At 33.7% G+C, this 16,681-nt stretch overlaps 1 protein-coding gene across 1 annotated transcript; it reads left to right on the forward strand.

Moving 5' to 3' along the window:
• Positions 1–428: 428 nt before the first annotated feature.
• Positions 429–15,544, forward strand: LOC100377150 (apoptosis-inducing factor 1, mitochondrial-like). Its single transcript, XM_085497835.1, has 16 exons — positions 429–602; positions 2,403–2,533; positions 3,634–3,793; positions 4,369–4,505; positions 5,122–5,252; positions 6,265–6,355; positions 6,538–6,622; positions 7,378–7,454; positions 7,993–8,101; positions 9,174–9,281; positions 9,427–9,518; positions 10,598–10,738; positions 11,449–11,591; positions 12,464–12,617; positions 13,578–13,751; positions 14,667–15,544. The coding sequence occupies exons 1-16, from the start codon at positions 512–514 to the stop codon at positions 14,736–14,738; spliced, it is 1,896 nt and encodes a 631-aa protein (XP_085353961.1). The 5' UTR covers positions 429–511; the 3' UTR covers positions 14,739–15,544.
• Positions 15,545–16,681: the final 1,137 nt, after the last annotated feature.

Genomic DNA, 16,681 nt, shown 5'->3' on the forward strand with positions numbered 1-16,681 from the left:
CTATGAGTCCCATATCGAACAAGACGCGGCACGACGACTGCCGCCCTTTAAATTCTGTTCGTTATTATTCTTTTTAGTCGGGTAATATAGTCACAAAGACAAGGATATGAATTTAAGATTTGAAAATACATTTATTTTTGCAATCGTTTTTTTCTGCAGTCTTCGTGTAGAAATTCCACCGGACATTGTATGCCTGGATGAGGAAATCAAGTCAGGTGAATAAATCGCATACCTTATTAGTCTAAAGTACCATGTGACTGGAACTACTGAAGCTAGGTAACTTGCAAAATATGGCTGCTTATATCTGCAACGAAAGCCTTGCAGAATTCCAATAAAATGCGACAATAATTCTTCGTGTATAAATCGAATATTTATGATTTAGTGCGGTATTTGGAGTACCAACATTTATTTCCACATTTCCGTGTTTGCATCGGAAACTAATAATGTTTGATAATCTAGGGAGCTGTAACCTCTAACCCTTGAGCAGAAGCTACGAGTACCGGAATCCAACATGTATAAGTCTTACAGAATAATGTCGGGCAACTTTAGATCTTTTTCGAGATATTTTAGCTCGCATGTTCGGTACAATGCTTGCAAAAAAGGTGAGTGACATTCATATTTGCTGTGGTAAAACCAGTACGTTGATGTTCGGGGTAGTTAAATCGCATGGTGGCTGAGATGTCGAGGAGTCCATTCGACTCAACTTGCTTGTCATGATGTCTACGTGCATTTAATCATTTTAACCATTTCATAATAATGTAAGAAATGTGCCTCGGAGATTTTATTTTTTCATTTCTGGAACGATACACAGCAAATATTACATACTTTAAATAGAAAGACGGGTGTTATTGTCACTGACGTCATCATGTTATAAACACCCCGACATCAACAACATATTGGTTTCTCGTAATTGTTGGCGCACGGAGGTATGACAAGCAACTATACTTCCGTGATTGGCGCTATGCTGTCAGTGGTTTCTATTAGGAATGTATATCGACCCTCCCTCGCTAAGAGTTCCTTAGGGCCCCTCACTCATAATTCTAATCCTATAAACTATGCCCCTCCAGTGCTTAATTCTCCCCCTTTTCAATTGTATATTAATATACCCTTTTCCAGGTCACTTATAGTTATTTGGAAGGGCATATTGAATTACATTAGGGCTGGAATGTTAGGGTTTGGGTTAGAGAGCCTTAAGGAAATCTTTCCCTGTCCCTCTTTTAATGTGTCGATATTAAAAGGTCACAGACAGTCCTCTGATGTTTATGTTGGTGAAAATAAACAATTAACTGGCACAGATAGTAGTAGTAGTAGTAGTAGTATATACGCGCAAATTGATACATAAATTTAGGCTAAAGTCAAATAAAACATATTTTAAAAATACTACAATATGCTAATTAATCAATTTCTGTTTCAGTTTGTGCATCAAGTGCCACGTCACAATACCAATAAATTTACAATACATGTGAAAAGTACTAGTAGTTGGGTTATGATGTTGTTCCGCAACTGATTCATTCAGAAAATAATTGATAGTTAAAATTAAGTGCATAAAAAAGCAAACAAAACTATGGCTCAGTATATCGTAAACAATTGAACTTGTTATTTGGGTTTCCCCTGATTTGGGGTGTTACAGTATTTATTGCTCAAAACTACATGAAAATAATACTCAGTAATATAATAACAATGATGTATTCTACTTGATTTTGCCTAGAAGCACTTCATATATCACTCGTACTTACGGTACTGATGTATGTTTCACTGTGTAAAATTGTGTGGTATATACAGCTGGGTGTCAATATGAAATAATTACATAAATACACACAGCAATTTAAGATTAGATCTCTAAGAAGTTATTAGTGTCAAAGATACATGTAGGTGTATATAATAAAACAATATTATGATAATAATTATTTACCAGAATCATATTTCAAATACTGTATCTAATATTTTATTTTGGCTGGAATTAATTTTCGCTGAAAGGATTTTTTGGGTGTTTTTGTATGGAATTTATTTTCACTGAATTTTGACAAGTTGAATGTAAAATATAGGGAAAAAGTTATATTCACTGGATTTTATTTTCACTGAATCATTCCTTCAGCGAAAATAGCGAAAATTAATTCCAAGCGAAAATAAAGTATTTTACAGTAGTAGCAAAAATCAAAATACTGTAAAACCTTCTAATATTGAGAGAGACAATTTTTTGCAATTTCAGTGAAACGCATGAAACTCTGTAGCAGTGAGAATTCTCTGGGGTCCTCAATATGGTGTCTCGGTGACTATCCTGAAATTCTGTTTTCACTATTGCCATTGAATCGTCAAAATTCGCAGCAGTGAAACAGTTTTCAGTGGATACTGGTACCCTTATTCTGCACCAATACCTTGAATCTCTGTTTATTTGTTTTTAGCGGTACTCTGTCAAAGAAGATGTCCTCAATTTCTGTGCCGTCAAATGTCCTCTCAGGGATCCAATGAAAAACTAGGACCTAAGATAGTAGTGGCAGTAGGAGCTGCAGCAGTGTTGGTTGGCGGAGCATATGTAAGTACATAGATACACAGAATATCAAGTCGTAACCTTGATTACCCACCCCTGGTGCGAATGACAAACTGACGCCTTTGACCATCTTTGCCCACCTTTGCTCGGTGTAGGGGCACCTTATCACAGGATCAAAGTTAGGCAAAAATGGACGAAGGTGACATTTTGCTATCTGTGGCTGGAATGAGTAAAGAAAGGCATGATCCTTGGAAGAGAGAGGAAGGATGGAAAGTTAACCTATTTACCTGGGTACCACCAGTCTTTTTTAACCTACATTTACTTTTGCACAGTACAAAATCACAAACATTTTAAGGTAACTTAAAAGTTATTGTTCTGCTTCCCTTTACACAATTGTTGGTATCAGCTGGATTTGCTTTTTTCCCCCAAAAATTACAATCTGTTTAATTCCTTTGATTAGGAGTTGTCGCTGACAGATTTGCATCAAAGAATGAATTGCTCTGGGGTTTCATTTTCTTTGCCAGCAGGGACACATGCTCTAGTTAATGCAATAACTTTGATTGGTAGATCACTGCTAATATGAACTGTTAGTATTTTTGTTACCAAAAGTTAAGCCATACATGTAGTTGGATTGTCCAGCAGTGAGTTGTAAAAATGACCCCCCAACAAATGAGTATGCATATTACCCTAATTGTAAAATTTAAATTACAGCGTCCACAATGTCCACGTCTATGAACAAAATAAGAAATATATCAATGATTCAATATGCAACTAAAACAAATTTTGGTAAATGTGCATTTCAATTGAAAATAAAACAAAAATACGGTATATTGATTCTATTGGACAGTGTAAATGGTACAAAATGTTAAAGGAGGTGGGAGTCACCTGCGCATGCGTCAGATGGCCATCGCGTGTCATTGTTTACAAACAAGCATCTACCCATGAGCCTTTGCATTTTTAGCGTGTGTTATCATTGCTTGGGACTCAATTCCTGCGTCTGCGCAGGTGACCACCCTCCTGCTCCAAAGAAAGAATAATATAATGTGTACAACAAATCATATTTTCTTCAGTTAATGCTAAATGAATAGTATAACATGGTACATGTACATGGCATAAATACTATTGTTTTACGTAATCTTGTCTAGATGTACTATGAACAGAAACCAAAACAAGAAAAAAAAGATACACCATCGGCACCTGCTGAAAAGCGTCAGTCACAGATACCATCCTCTAACGTGTCCAAAGTAGAGAGCTCAGAGTCAGCACCGGGACTGTCCAAATTACAACCGCAAGATGCAGGATGGGGTAGGTAGTGCAATGCTTTCTCTAAAGTTGCTTTTAGTCTACTTTTCCCAATATCTGTGTGTTAAACAATACACACTGAATGCTAACTTTTTGCAGTTGAACCCTGTGTATATTTTATTTAAGGAATAAAGGACTACTTTGCCTAGTATTGCATGATAACAGGGCAAGGATAGGGATGTGTGTAATAAGGGGCAAAATACAGTTCAGCCAATTATTTAAGCAAAGATTCTCGACTGAGCCCATGACAATTGGCAGGGAAGAATTCTTTATTTCAAATAAAATATCCTGGCTGTCCAAAATTTTAATAAATATGCACGGAGGTAAATTTCCAGGATTTCTCAACCTTAAAAAAATTAATGGTAAGTTTTTGATGGAGAAACACTAAATGTTCACGAGTCACACACACATAATCTTGTTTGTAGACTCGTGCATTGACCTCAAGTACTGGTACTAATCACCCAATAAGAATGCAGTGTTTCATTAATAGGCAGTGCTCAGTATTATAATCATTGTTAATATGTTGAAAGATTCTATAAAGTTATCCCTAACACATAGATGGCTCTTTTTGTTCTTAGTTCCTCCTTCTTACACATATCCTGACTTGGATGAAGCACCTGAGTTACCCGGATATATTCCTTATTTGCTGATTGGTGGCGGTACCGCTTCATTTGCTGCATTCAGAGCCATCAGAGCTAAAGATTCTACCGCACAGGTTAGTTTACACCTTCTTGGTCAGCCACGGGTCATTACACTTTATCAAAATTTTTTTTTTTAAATCCCATGCGATGTTTTGACATAACTGGGACGCTATGACTTTTGTTTGTCGTGTTTTTACATTTGATATAACACATAATGCGGCAGTGAATGAAAAATGGTCTATTGATTTTCCCTCTGAGAAGTTTTTCGTCTTCGCATGCTCAGTTTTAAACCTCACACATTTGTTTACAATTTTGCAAATCAGCATTGTGCGCCACCCGTGGTGGAATCTCTAAATGTTTGTTTTCTGTTTCAGAGGTTTTTTCGATCTAAATATTTTATAATGCATGTATTCAAAATAATTTATTGAACATTGAACATATGTGATATTAAATTACCTTAAATTAATACAAAAATCACAATCAAGAAGCAAGATTGCTTAAAAATACAATTGATTATTAAGATTTCCTACCCTGGTCACTTAGCAAAAGAGATGCTAAGAATGGTTCAATTATTTCACAGCATCCAATCAGCTCAGCTATTAAACAAAATTAAAGACTATAAAATGAATGATTGAATGAATGATTGAATGAATGAAACAGTTTATTGCATATTTATAAATTTTGTTTTAGATTTTAATCGTCACTGCAGAGGATCACCTTCCATACATGAGGCCGCCATTATCAAAAGAATTCTGGTTCAGTGATGATAAAAAGGCTGTGGAGAATCTTAGATTTAAACAATGGAATGGCAGAGAAAGAAGGTATGTACCTTTCTGAAAATGATAAAAATCAGTAAAATTTAAAGCGAGGGAGTCGTCACCTGCGCATGCGTCAGATGGCCTTAGCGTGTCATTGTTTACAAACAAGCATCTACCCATGAGCCTTTGTGTTTTTAGCGTTTGTTGTTATCGTCGCTTGTTGGTACTCAATTCTCATTCATCCACAGGTGGCAACACTCCTGCTTTAATTATATTAACATATTTTATCGAATTTTATAAAAAAATTGTGAAACTTTTATTTCGAATCATTTTCACTTTACATTTACATCAGCAGAAATTTTCTTTTGCATGAAAACACTTTTGGTAATTCCCATTACCATGAGTCTGTGTTTTATTGCTCAATCACGGCTGATTTATGCAGAACACACATGCGCTTATGAAAATTATAGCTAGGTGTTTTTATTTTTTGGGTAGTATTATCCACCTGTTTAAGCATAATTTGCTTGTTTCTCATTGTTTTCATCCATCATGTGAAATTTACAGTATCAGCTTGTTATTTTTGTTTGCATAAATTGTGATTAAATTTTATAAGCTATGATAAGATAGATCAGTATACTGTCAACTGCTTAATTCCTGAATCCCAAATCACCATCAGACGTGATGTAATTCGATTTGCGCGTTTGGAACGTTCAAAATCTGTTCTACCTTCTAAAGGACACGCAATATGCGCAAGCGCACAAATGATAAACACGTAAACGCTATCAATTGGAGAACTGAGAAAATTGACATGAGACAAATGAAGGAGTCGGTGAAAAACTTGAAATTTTATAGCAGTGAGAATTGCTCTGGGGTCCTATGACACAGAGTGTCTGTGATTTTCATGCAATTTTGTTTACAGGAATGCCTTAAAAACATTAAAAATAGTCAGTGTTACTTAAATTGTGCCCTATTATTGAATTTCACTGTTGATCTGTGTATGCCATTTGAACAGTATCATTCCATTTTGATGAACTAGTTAATCTGACAATCTTTTTTTTCACCTTGTTCATTTCAGTATATTCTTTGAACCAGCAGCTTTTTATTGTCGTCCTAATGAACTACTATACAAGGAGAAAGGTGGGGTTGGTGTAGCTACAGGGCGGAAGGCAAGTATCATTTCCGCTTGTTAAAAATATTTAAAAAAAAACTATTATAAGCTAATCTTGTATGACCGAAGCACCAGTTGAATTGAGTGAATTGAATTTAGTTTAATATTCAATAAATGTATAGACGTAATCTATAAATTAACAAATAATGTAATTATTATATTTATATAAATTTGTTACAGGTTGTAGAATTGGATCCTGTTGAGAAGAAAGCTTATCTAGACAACGGATGGGAAATCTACTATGATAAGTGCCTTATTGCAAATGGTAAGATTCGTTTATTTGATTTATATGTTCTGCTAGAATCAAATGGCAATTAAATTTAATTAAATTAAATTAAATTTGTTTACTAAGTTAAGTTTGTGAAGCCAGCTGAAATATGATTTTTATCTATCCTATACAGTGAACTTCTGAAAGTCATGAAAGTTTTGTATGGAAATTTACTAAATATTTTTAAAACATTTTATTCTGGAAGACCCTTCATTCCAATCCAACGATTTGGCTATTGAAGCAATTTGGTAAAATTATTACCCATGAGTCTTTGTAGGTTTCTTTTGTAAAATGCACAACACAAAGAGTGTGGTAATATTCATGATAAGTGCATGGATCTTTTTAGCTCCACTATTGATGAATAGAGCGGAGATAATCATATTACTGATTGTCGACTGTGTCAACCTTTCACATTTTTGACTTCTTGAATACCATATTGTACCTCAGGTGGACCACTCTCAGATTTGTTAATTTCATAATGATATCTTCAATTCTCTAATTATGATGAATAATTTTGTCATTTTTTGTAAAATGTAATATTTTTGACTTCTTCTTGAATACAGCATGACTGATTTCTTTCATAAATATACCGGTATTAATATATACATGTACCTGGGGATACTTCAGGTAGACCAGTCTCGGTTTGTTCATTTCAATATATCTTCAATTCTCTAATTGAAATGTAAATTGCTAACAGCGGAGCTATCTTAGCCAAGAGGCTACTTGTCTTAAGTTGTTGTGTTTTTTTTAAGGTGGAACACCAAGAACTTTACCAGCTTTAGTGAACGCAGATGACAAAATCAAGAAGAAGACAACATTATTTCGTACAGTGAGTATATGTAATACAATGTGTTATTTTTGGATCTCTTTCTAACATGAATGGTTTGAAAAATAAACAAATTGAAGGCCATCAAATGTGTATGTGGTGTGTTACTCAACACCTAGCTGCTGGCAACAACTGAATTATTCATAACATACAATTCAGTGTCCATTAATCCATCTACGTAACCATTATTAACAAATCACCCTCTGAAATCTTCCACAGAAACTGTAGAATACTTTATTTTTGCTTGGAATTTATTTTCGCTGAAGGGATGATTCCGTGAAAATAAAATCCAGCGAATATACTTTTTTTCCTATATTTCACATTAAACTCATCAAAAATCAGTGAAAATAAATTCCATACAAAGCGCTAAAAAGCCTTTTCAGCGGAAATTAATTCCAGCGAAAATAAAGTATTCCACAGTAGCTGTCATGTTATATAAACTACATCAGCAGGCAATCTGTTATCATGTCATTCTCAGTCAATGTTCATTCTTACTAAATCTCACTAATAAATTCTATTTTATCATTTCTATTTGATGTAGATAGATGATTTTAAAGAACTTGATAGAATTACAAATAATGTAGGATCTGTTGGGATTGTTGGTGGAGGATTTCTGGGAAGTGAATTGGCTTGTGCCTTGGCAAAGAGAGGTAATTAATTTATTATCGGCCAAGTTTAACAGAAATCATGAAAACAACACTATAATTTATGTCACTTTAGCTAATGGTATGAAGATACTACTGTAAAATACTTTAGCTGGAATTAATTTTCGCTGAAAAGACATATATAACGGCTGCTCTGTACGAGTTGTTGGTTGTTGATGAGTTGAATGTAAAATATAAGACAAAGTGCATTTTCGCTGGATTATATTTTCACTGATTCATCCCTTTCAGCAAAAATAGCAATATTAAATTGCAAGTTGAAATAAAGTACTTTACAGTATCAGGGCATAACAAGGTAATACTATGTGGTTATTCCGAGGATGCCGAAAAGTATGCACGAAGACAGTACTGCAGGGTTATTGACCGAAGCGCAACAGAGGTCGATGTGATGGCGTACTGTCTGAGTGCATACTTTGTGGTATGCTCATAATAACCTTATTATAATACATCTTTTCCTCCCATGGAAACGTCATGGAAATGCCGTAATCCAGAAAGTTTAGAACAGATTAAGCGAAATTCTTTGTGTGGAATCCGGTCAAACCCTGGTGGCTGCCATGTTTGTTTTTATTATTAGAGGATGCTTACGCACATAATCGTTCCATATTTGGAATTCGCGTTTCCTAATATGATAGAATGCAAATACCCAGTGCAATACCGCAAAATTACAGCACGCTGTAACTTTTGGCATTACGGTAACAGATGTATAATAATATTTTCCATAGCATGTATAATTGAATATCCAAATATAATTATAGTGTCATCAAGTCAACACACAGGATTGCTGTAACTTTTTATCAAGGGTACATTTAGTAGCACAAAACGTTTTTCAACATTAAGCCTGGTGCAAACTTGTCAAAATTTATTAAGTCTATGAAGTAAATGTGATTTTTCAGTTGAATTGCTTGCTTCAACACATGTACACTCTACACCTGCAAATGATTCATCTGCAACTTGAGTATGGGGTATGCATGCTTTGTTGTTACAAACACAAAGAAGACCGATTAAGTTTTATTTTATTCTGCTTAAAATTGATTCCTTAAAAATGTGTTGACATTTGTAGGTAAAGAGAATGGTTTAAAAGTTCATCAGATTTATCCTGAGTTTGGTAATATGGCAAGAGTGTTGCCAGAATATCTGAGCCATTGGACAACTAATAAAATTATAGAAGGTAAGTGATAGAAGGTATTTATGGGGTTGGTATTATATTACTACACACATGTAGCAGATTTATAATACACAATTCACTCTTTTACTTATTACGTCATTGTCACATGACCATATGTGAATGACATTGCGTATTGATGTATTTATAGAGGGAGTTGATGTGATGCCAAAACACAGAGTGAAATCAGTTAGTCTGGATAATGGAAAACTGGTGCTTAAAATGAAAGAAGGAAAGGATGAGGTAATCTTATGTAATTAATTTGTTGCTCTATTAAAAGTGCATTTTCTTGAAATATAACATCAGTTTCATGGTCCAATCAAATTGCTTCATTCATATCACATGTCATCCTCATGTCAAGGAGGGTTAAAATTGTTCCGGATTAGGAAAGTTTTTGACTGTGCCCCACCCCCCCAATATTAATTGACACAGATACTTTCAAATATCTTAACCTTTTCACCAGCCCAAGTTTTTTTGCACTTTTTTCTTATATATTTCAATATTTCTGGAAATGAACCTTAATTTTGGGGCCAACAAACAAAATTTAAGTAAATTTTCAGTTTTTACTCAAAAACCTTTGGCTATTTTTGTCATAATTTTGTGAAGGAAAGTTCTGATAATAAAAGGGACAATTTGTGAATTTGTGTCTGCCTATTTTTCTGATTTTGCCTTCTACTTCATTTGAGCTTTTGAGTAGGGTTGAGTGTTTACATTGTTGATGGCTCATTACATGTTAATGTTGAGTTTGACATCTATCAAAAACTATATCTATATTGAATGCAACTTTGAATAAAAAAAAAAATATTCTTGAAACTTCAATAAAACTAAATCGTTATCATAGTGTTCATTTACATTGAGGGTAAACATGGCTCTTTATTTTTAAGTTAATTGAGGCACATAATCAAATTCTCTGTTTTGACAATGCCTGTTTATGTCGGCACATGTGCTTCTGCCAATCTAATTGTGAGGGGTAGAACCACTATGCTATGTGTGATTATAATTATTACATTAGATTCTACATGTAGGTTTGAAATGCTGTTAGTATAAAATATACATATTTTGCAAATTTTCTTGAAATATCAGCTGATATAAAATCAATATTTGAATGCATAGAGAGTTTTATACATTATGTTTTGATACGGAAAGTAACTTTTCCAATCACGTTTTTTCTGGATTTATAAATGTGTAGCTGCCATAATTACTGGTATAGTGCTCAAAATATTTTCTATTTCAGATTTCCTGAATGTTTCTTTTACTTTAGAAGCTATAACATTGAATGATATTTATTCAGCATATCAATTTGTTGTTTGTTGGTTTATTAGGTAAAAGTTGATCACTTAATAGTGGCTGTGGGCATAGAAGCAAATACAGATCTAGCCAAGACGTCTGGTCTTGAAATAGATGATGCACATGGCGGATATAGAGTGAATGCTGAATTGGAAGCCAGGTCTAATGTCTGGGTAGTAAGTACTCTCAACATTCAAGTTCAAATATATTTTTAAAAACAGTGGGTTTCATCGGACTGTACACCGGATAAAATGTCTGGACATATGTTGAATATGTGTTGTTGGATATCACCTGGACTTGCAGCGATTTTAGTCCAAATGACTCAATTCAATGAATGTGTCTTGCTTTGAACTAGGAAATATTCCCATGGATTTTTAGGATAAATATATGCTACTTCATAACCATTTATGTTGATATTCAATGGAGATCACAATCTATATCAGTCTTGGAAAACAAGGTTATCACCCTATTCAATTAAGAAAGCAAAACATGCACTACACACTCTATGATTATATTTTGACACCAATAAAAACTATCTGAGATTATTTTACCTATGTCAACTCTAGGGGTACTACTTGTTAACTTTTCAATTATTTGAAATAAGGGCTCCAGATTGCACAGTGCAATTCTAACAGTGCATTATGCTAACATTCTGACAGAAAAAGTTCTAAGCTTTGCTTAGAAAACTCGGTGTCATTTGTTGTATTATTGTATTTGTTTGCTTTCATTGAGATTCATTAGAAATGTAGAATTCCAACATTCATGAAGTTTCAGATTTTAAAATTCTAAATATCATTTGTCGTTAGACAAAAAGAATTACAGTGGTTTTAATGTTGGGCTAGCAGGAACAAATTGGTAATTGAAACGTGAATGCATTTTCTTACAGGCTGGTGACGCTGCCTGTTTTTATGACATCAAGCTTGGTCGTCGACGTGTGGAACATCATGACCATGCAGTCGTCAGTGGGAGACTAGCTGGTGAAAATATGACGGGAGCTGGTAAGCCGTACTGGCATCAATCTATGTTCTGGTATGTTTCCCATCTCTCAGTCACACTGAAACACGTCTAATTCTTGCTGTTCTAATAATCATAGTCAATTTTAATAGAGCTTAAATCAATTTTGTTCTTTGGAATGTGACCCAGCCACCCATCTACGTTAAATGAAGTGCCTAATTCAATGTGTTGATACAACATAGACTGTTATTAATAATAATAATAATAACTTTATTGCCCCGTGTAAAAAGATTTACATAGGATAAGTACAGCAAAAAAGAGTTTTAAAATAACAAGATATATGTAAAAATATTGTACAAAAAAAAAAGAACGTAACTAGTTTTTAAATGTTAAATAAATCTTTTTGTTGTGTAAAAATAATTGGCAAGTTCTATAATTATGCCAGGATCTTTGCTTGAGAGTATATATGTGAACTGTATATTTTTATTGTTGGATGAAAGTAATGTCATAATTTTTTGGATGAAGTTTTCCCTGTGTGTGTTATATTTTGGGCAATTCAATAGAAAATGTTCTTCATCTTCAATTGAATTTGAGTCACAGTTATTGCATATTCTTTTGTTTATAATTTTCTTAGGCAATGAATATCTGCCTTTCTCTATTGCCAAGTTATGGTTACTAACTCTAAATTTTGTTAACATTTTCCCTTTATGAGTGTCAAGCTCATTCAATTATGGCTCAAAGATGTATTCTGTTTTAAATTTAGCATATGTTCTCAGTTTGCTATTTTCTTTGGATATCATTTCTTTCCAGAAAGGGAAGTTTTTGAAATTTTGATTAATTTGATATTTTTGTTTGATAATGAGTGTTTTTCTTTTACGAAGTTTAGTGAATTGTCTTTCAATATTTGATTTATGTATGTATTTGAACCCCTGTTTTCTACTCTTTAGGAGTGATTTGGGTCCAAACATTGGGTATGAAGCTATTGGTATTACAGATTCCAGTCTGCCCACAGTAGGTGTATTTGCTAAGGCTACAGAGAAGGATACACCAAAGGCAGCCTCAGAGGCGTCAGGGGAAGCAATGAGATCAGATTCTGAAATGGTGAGTGAGTCCGGACTTGTTTCTATTGGTTGTTGTAATAGATAGTTCTATTTGAGATATTATTGATTATGCTAGTACAACTATTTATAACATATCATGCCAGAGACTTCCATTGCTGTACATGTAGAGAGTTTGTTGGTATATTTTAACCCTTTGGGCCCAATTTCTTTTACTGTCAAAAGGAAGTAAATTTTTTCACATTTTCTGTAATTTTCACTTATTTCAGTCTTAATTTTGGACTAAACAAACAAAATGGGACATTGCTTCTTGTTTTTGAGGAAATAATTTGCAATTTTCGTCAACATTTTCTGTGGAAAAGAGTTGCACAATAACCCATACTAAAGTTTGTACCAGTATGTTTGCAATATCCATTGATATTCCCAGGTGCACAATGATTTATCAATTGTTCTCACGTAAAATTAATATAATTTTAATTGTCATATTTTGTTGTTGTACTTTCTCACTCAAAAACATTCTAAGGGATAATACTAGTCTAGGATTAAAATATTGCTGTGTTCCTACATTCTCCGCATTTTGTAACTGTAGTCATATGAAAGAGAAAACCTCTGTTTAGTTTCAAAAGTTTACTGGACGTGGATCAAAAACATGATCACAAAAATGTAATTTTTTCATTATAGAATCAATAAATGATGTTTTTTTTACTGAGAATAATAATTCCCATTAATTATTAAATTTATTAATTTATGCAATTAATATTAACGTTTCAGCTAATTGCATCTTTTTAGTTCCTCTCCCTTCTGTCTCTGAATATAAACATGTTTCTCAGACTATTGAATTTCTAAAAGAAACATTGTTTGTTCAATGACCCTCAGTATAAGTTTAGAGGGTATCCTGTTATGGTTACCTCATACTATTGTTATGTGGCCGACAATAATGTAGACACACTGCCTTGTGCTTTGTTATCACTCAAACCAGTCACATGTAATTATCTATTTCTAGTCGGCTATGAATGAAGAATCAGTGCCATCCACGGACCAGTCTGCGGCACCCGTTTTAAAAGTACCAAATATGGATGAAAACTTTGGTAAAGGTGTTATATTCTACATGAAGGATAAAATTATTGTGGGCGTAATTCTCTGGAATGTTTTCAATAAGATGCCAATTGCAAGACAGGTATGTATACTACACTGACAAATAAACTATTGCAACAGCTTGTTCAAATTGTTATGTGGTTTGTTTCGTTCAGGATTGCAACCAATGAAGAGTGTGTCTATAATAAATATTTATCTGTAATGCTGAATTTAGTGTAATCTTTGGTTCATTTACTGTAGCAAATACAGTTATTGTTTTAATTGTGTCATAACAAAATTTAAATGAATTAACTACAACACATAAGTGGATATGATTGTATCGATTTTTTATTTGAAAAAATAATATGTACATTATCTTGTTCATATGAATTTTATGCTAAAATATTCTATTCCATGTTTGCGAAATTGATGACTCTGACATGTAGCAAGACGATTTTGATGCCGTGCATGTGCACAAGTGTCTGTTTGAGTCATGTGAATACATGTCTACTTTGATTTACTGTCACCACTATATTGTTAAAACTACAAACCAGCTGACTGGTTTGATATGCGCAGCATGTTTGTTAGAAGATTAGAACAAGTTGCGTCAAACGAAAACTTATATTGGGAGATTCATATATAATAGACGATCATGATGCAATTACCTTTCAATTTTTATTTCATCCAATTGTATAGATTACTATATGGTAAAAAATGTAATTATTGACCCGACCAGGACACACTCGTAAATGCATTCATTTACCTGATGACACACCCTAAAAAAATAGTTTGACCCAGGCAGTTCTAGTAATGATCTGAGATGTGTATAGCAAACCAGTCAGTAATTCAGTTAGTGTTTGGAACAATATGGCGGTGACAGTATTTACTCATGTAATCATGAGTCTCAAATAATCTACCTTTGCTAATACATGTAGTATGTATTGAAAAAATTTTGACAGATATCACTCATTATGATGTGCTAGTATTGCTTTGACAAGTTTAACCTGATTTATTGCAGATTCTTAAAGAGGAAAAAGAACATGAAGACCTTAATGAAGTGGCTAAGTTGTTTGCCATTCATGAAAGTTGATCTGGGTTTAATAGCTGTACAGAACTAACAAAAACTTAACATATTTTAGTTGTTCAAATTAGATTTATATATTGCTGGAATGACAAATACTCGTGACTTTTGTCATTGTTTGGCTTGAATTGTAGTCAATGCCTTACGATTATTCTGTATTTTCTGCTGTGCCACTTTTTCTTGAAAGATTGCTTACATTACTATGCATAAAATGTATCATGTATGTGTAAATGTACTTGAATTATTACACAATCTTGGTCTTAAATTTCCACAATAATCTGCAAGCACCTTTTCATGCTGTTGAATTAACTGTATTTTTGATCTCTGCAATTACTTGATACGGTAGATTGAAACTACACATGTTTCACTGCTGTGCCATCTTTCATTCATATAAGCCATTTTTCCAATGATATGTCTAGGTACACCTATGCATTCAGCTTTGAGATTGTAAGCCTGTCAGTCACTGACTATGTTGTAATTCTACACTAAACCGTACTATTATTCCCATCACGTGGCAGTTTAAATTTAAGCCTCAAACCAATTAAACTATTTTAAAATGAGTATAAAGCAAACACTTTTGTTATGACTTGAATTACTATGGGATATGTTTTACAGGGTAACTAGTATGTGGCAGCTCTGCTGTAACATTCTTACACTGAATACTACAACAGAGTAGATTCCTTGTTTACTAAACAGAACATGGAAATCTGTTTGGCTAGCGAGATGCACGGTGTGAGAAGAACTGTATCAATGCATGTATAAGGCTTGCAAAGCACATTAAACTTTCGCTTATCGGGAAATCATATTTCTTCAAACATGCTCGTTTCTGTGTCATTTATTATATATATTTCTGTGTGGGCCATGTATCACAGTTATAATTTCAGAAAGAATGCATGTACTTTGCCTCATTCAAAGTTATTACCACTGACCGACCTCATCTCAACCATGGTCGCATTTCTGATTGTTCAAAGAGTAACTACATGTACCTCTGATTCTACACCTAGATCATGGCCAATCTGTTGAGTGTAGTATATATATATGTATTTACAGTATATAATTACAAGTTTCCAACGTATTTGTAAATACAAGCAAGTGATTTACAAATTTCATATATATAATATTTACGGGAATGAATACATGGCCTAAACAATGGGTCACATGATCAATGGTTCGTGAATATTCGGAAAGTTTAATTACTCGTATGTAGTTTGAAAACAAGTCGCTAAAAAAAATTGAAAATGGCGTCACAAATTTCAAATTGATAGAGGTGCACCCAAATAACTTGTACACTAAGAAACAAAGAAATTGAGTGGCGAGGGAAGTTTTTAAGAAGTCGAAAACCGTAACAAAAATATTCACTCAAAAATAGAGAATTAAAGATATCATTCCGAAGTTAAAAACCTCGCCTACATACGGCGGATGAACAATTACCTATTTAAACAGGTCCGCTGTGTCATCTTCGATGCATGGATATTAAAAATGGTCATTTTAAAAGTTGACTGGAAAGTCAGTAAAATTGCATGGGAAGTTGAAAATATTTATTTGTCGGAAACGTTGACTCGGTGAAGTTGAATGGCAAGTCGGACAACTACAAGAAACTACCCAATACTTCCAAGGGGAATAGGAAAAATTGAAAAAAAAAATTCTAAAGTCAAAAAAATGCTGCGAAAATCGTAAACGTTAGAAATTTTGTTAATCTGCGCGGAATTTTTTGAGGGTTTTGTCATGAATTTGTTTTTGCGTATCTGTTGACCGACTTAATTAGCTGATTATTAGCTGAATTGCTGTGTTATGTCTGTCATCGTTTAGGCCTATTTGAAGTTTTGGACGGAACTTGGCTCAGTGATTTGGAACTAATTACCAGATAACCGTCGCTATTCTGACAGTTGGTATCCATAGTTATTAATGTAGTGAACGATTAATCAAAAGATATGACGTATACAGTACTTAGT

The sequence above is a fragment of the Saccoglossus kowalevskii genome, chromosome 4, assembly GCF_978046115.1.
Source record: "Saccoglossus kowalevskii chromosome 4, keSacKowa6.1, whole genome shotgun sequence".
In the NCBI taxonomy this organism is placed as follows: Eukaryota; Metazoa; Hemichordata; class Enteropneusta; family Harrimaniidae; genus Saccoglossus; species Saccoglossus kowalevskii.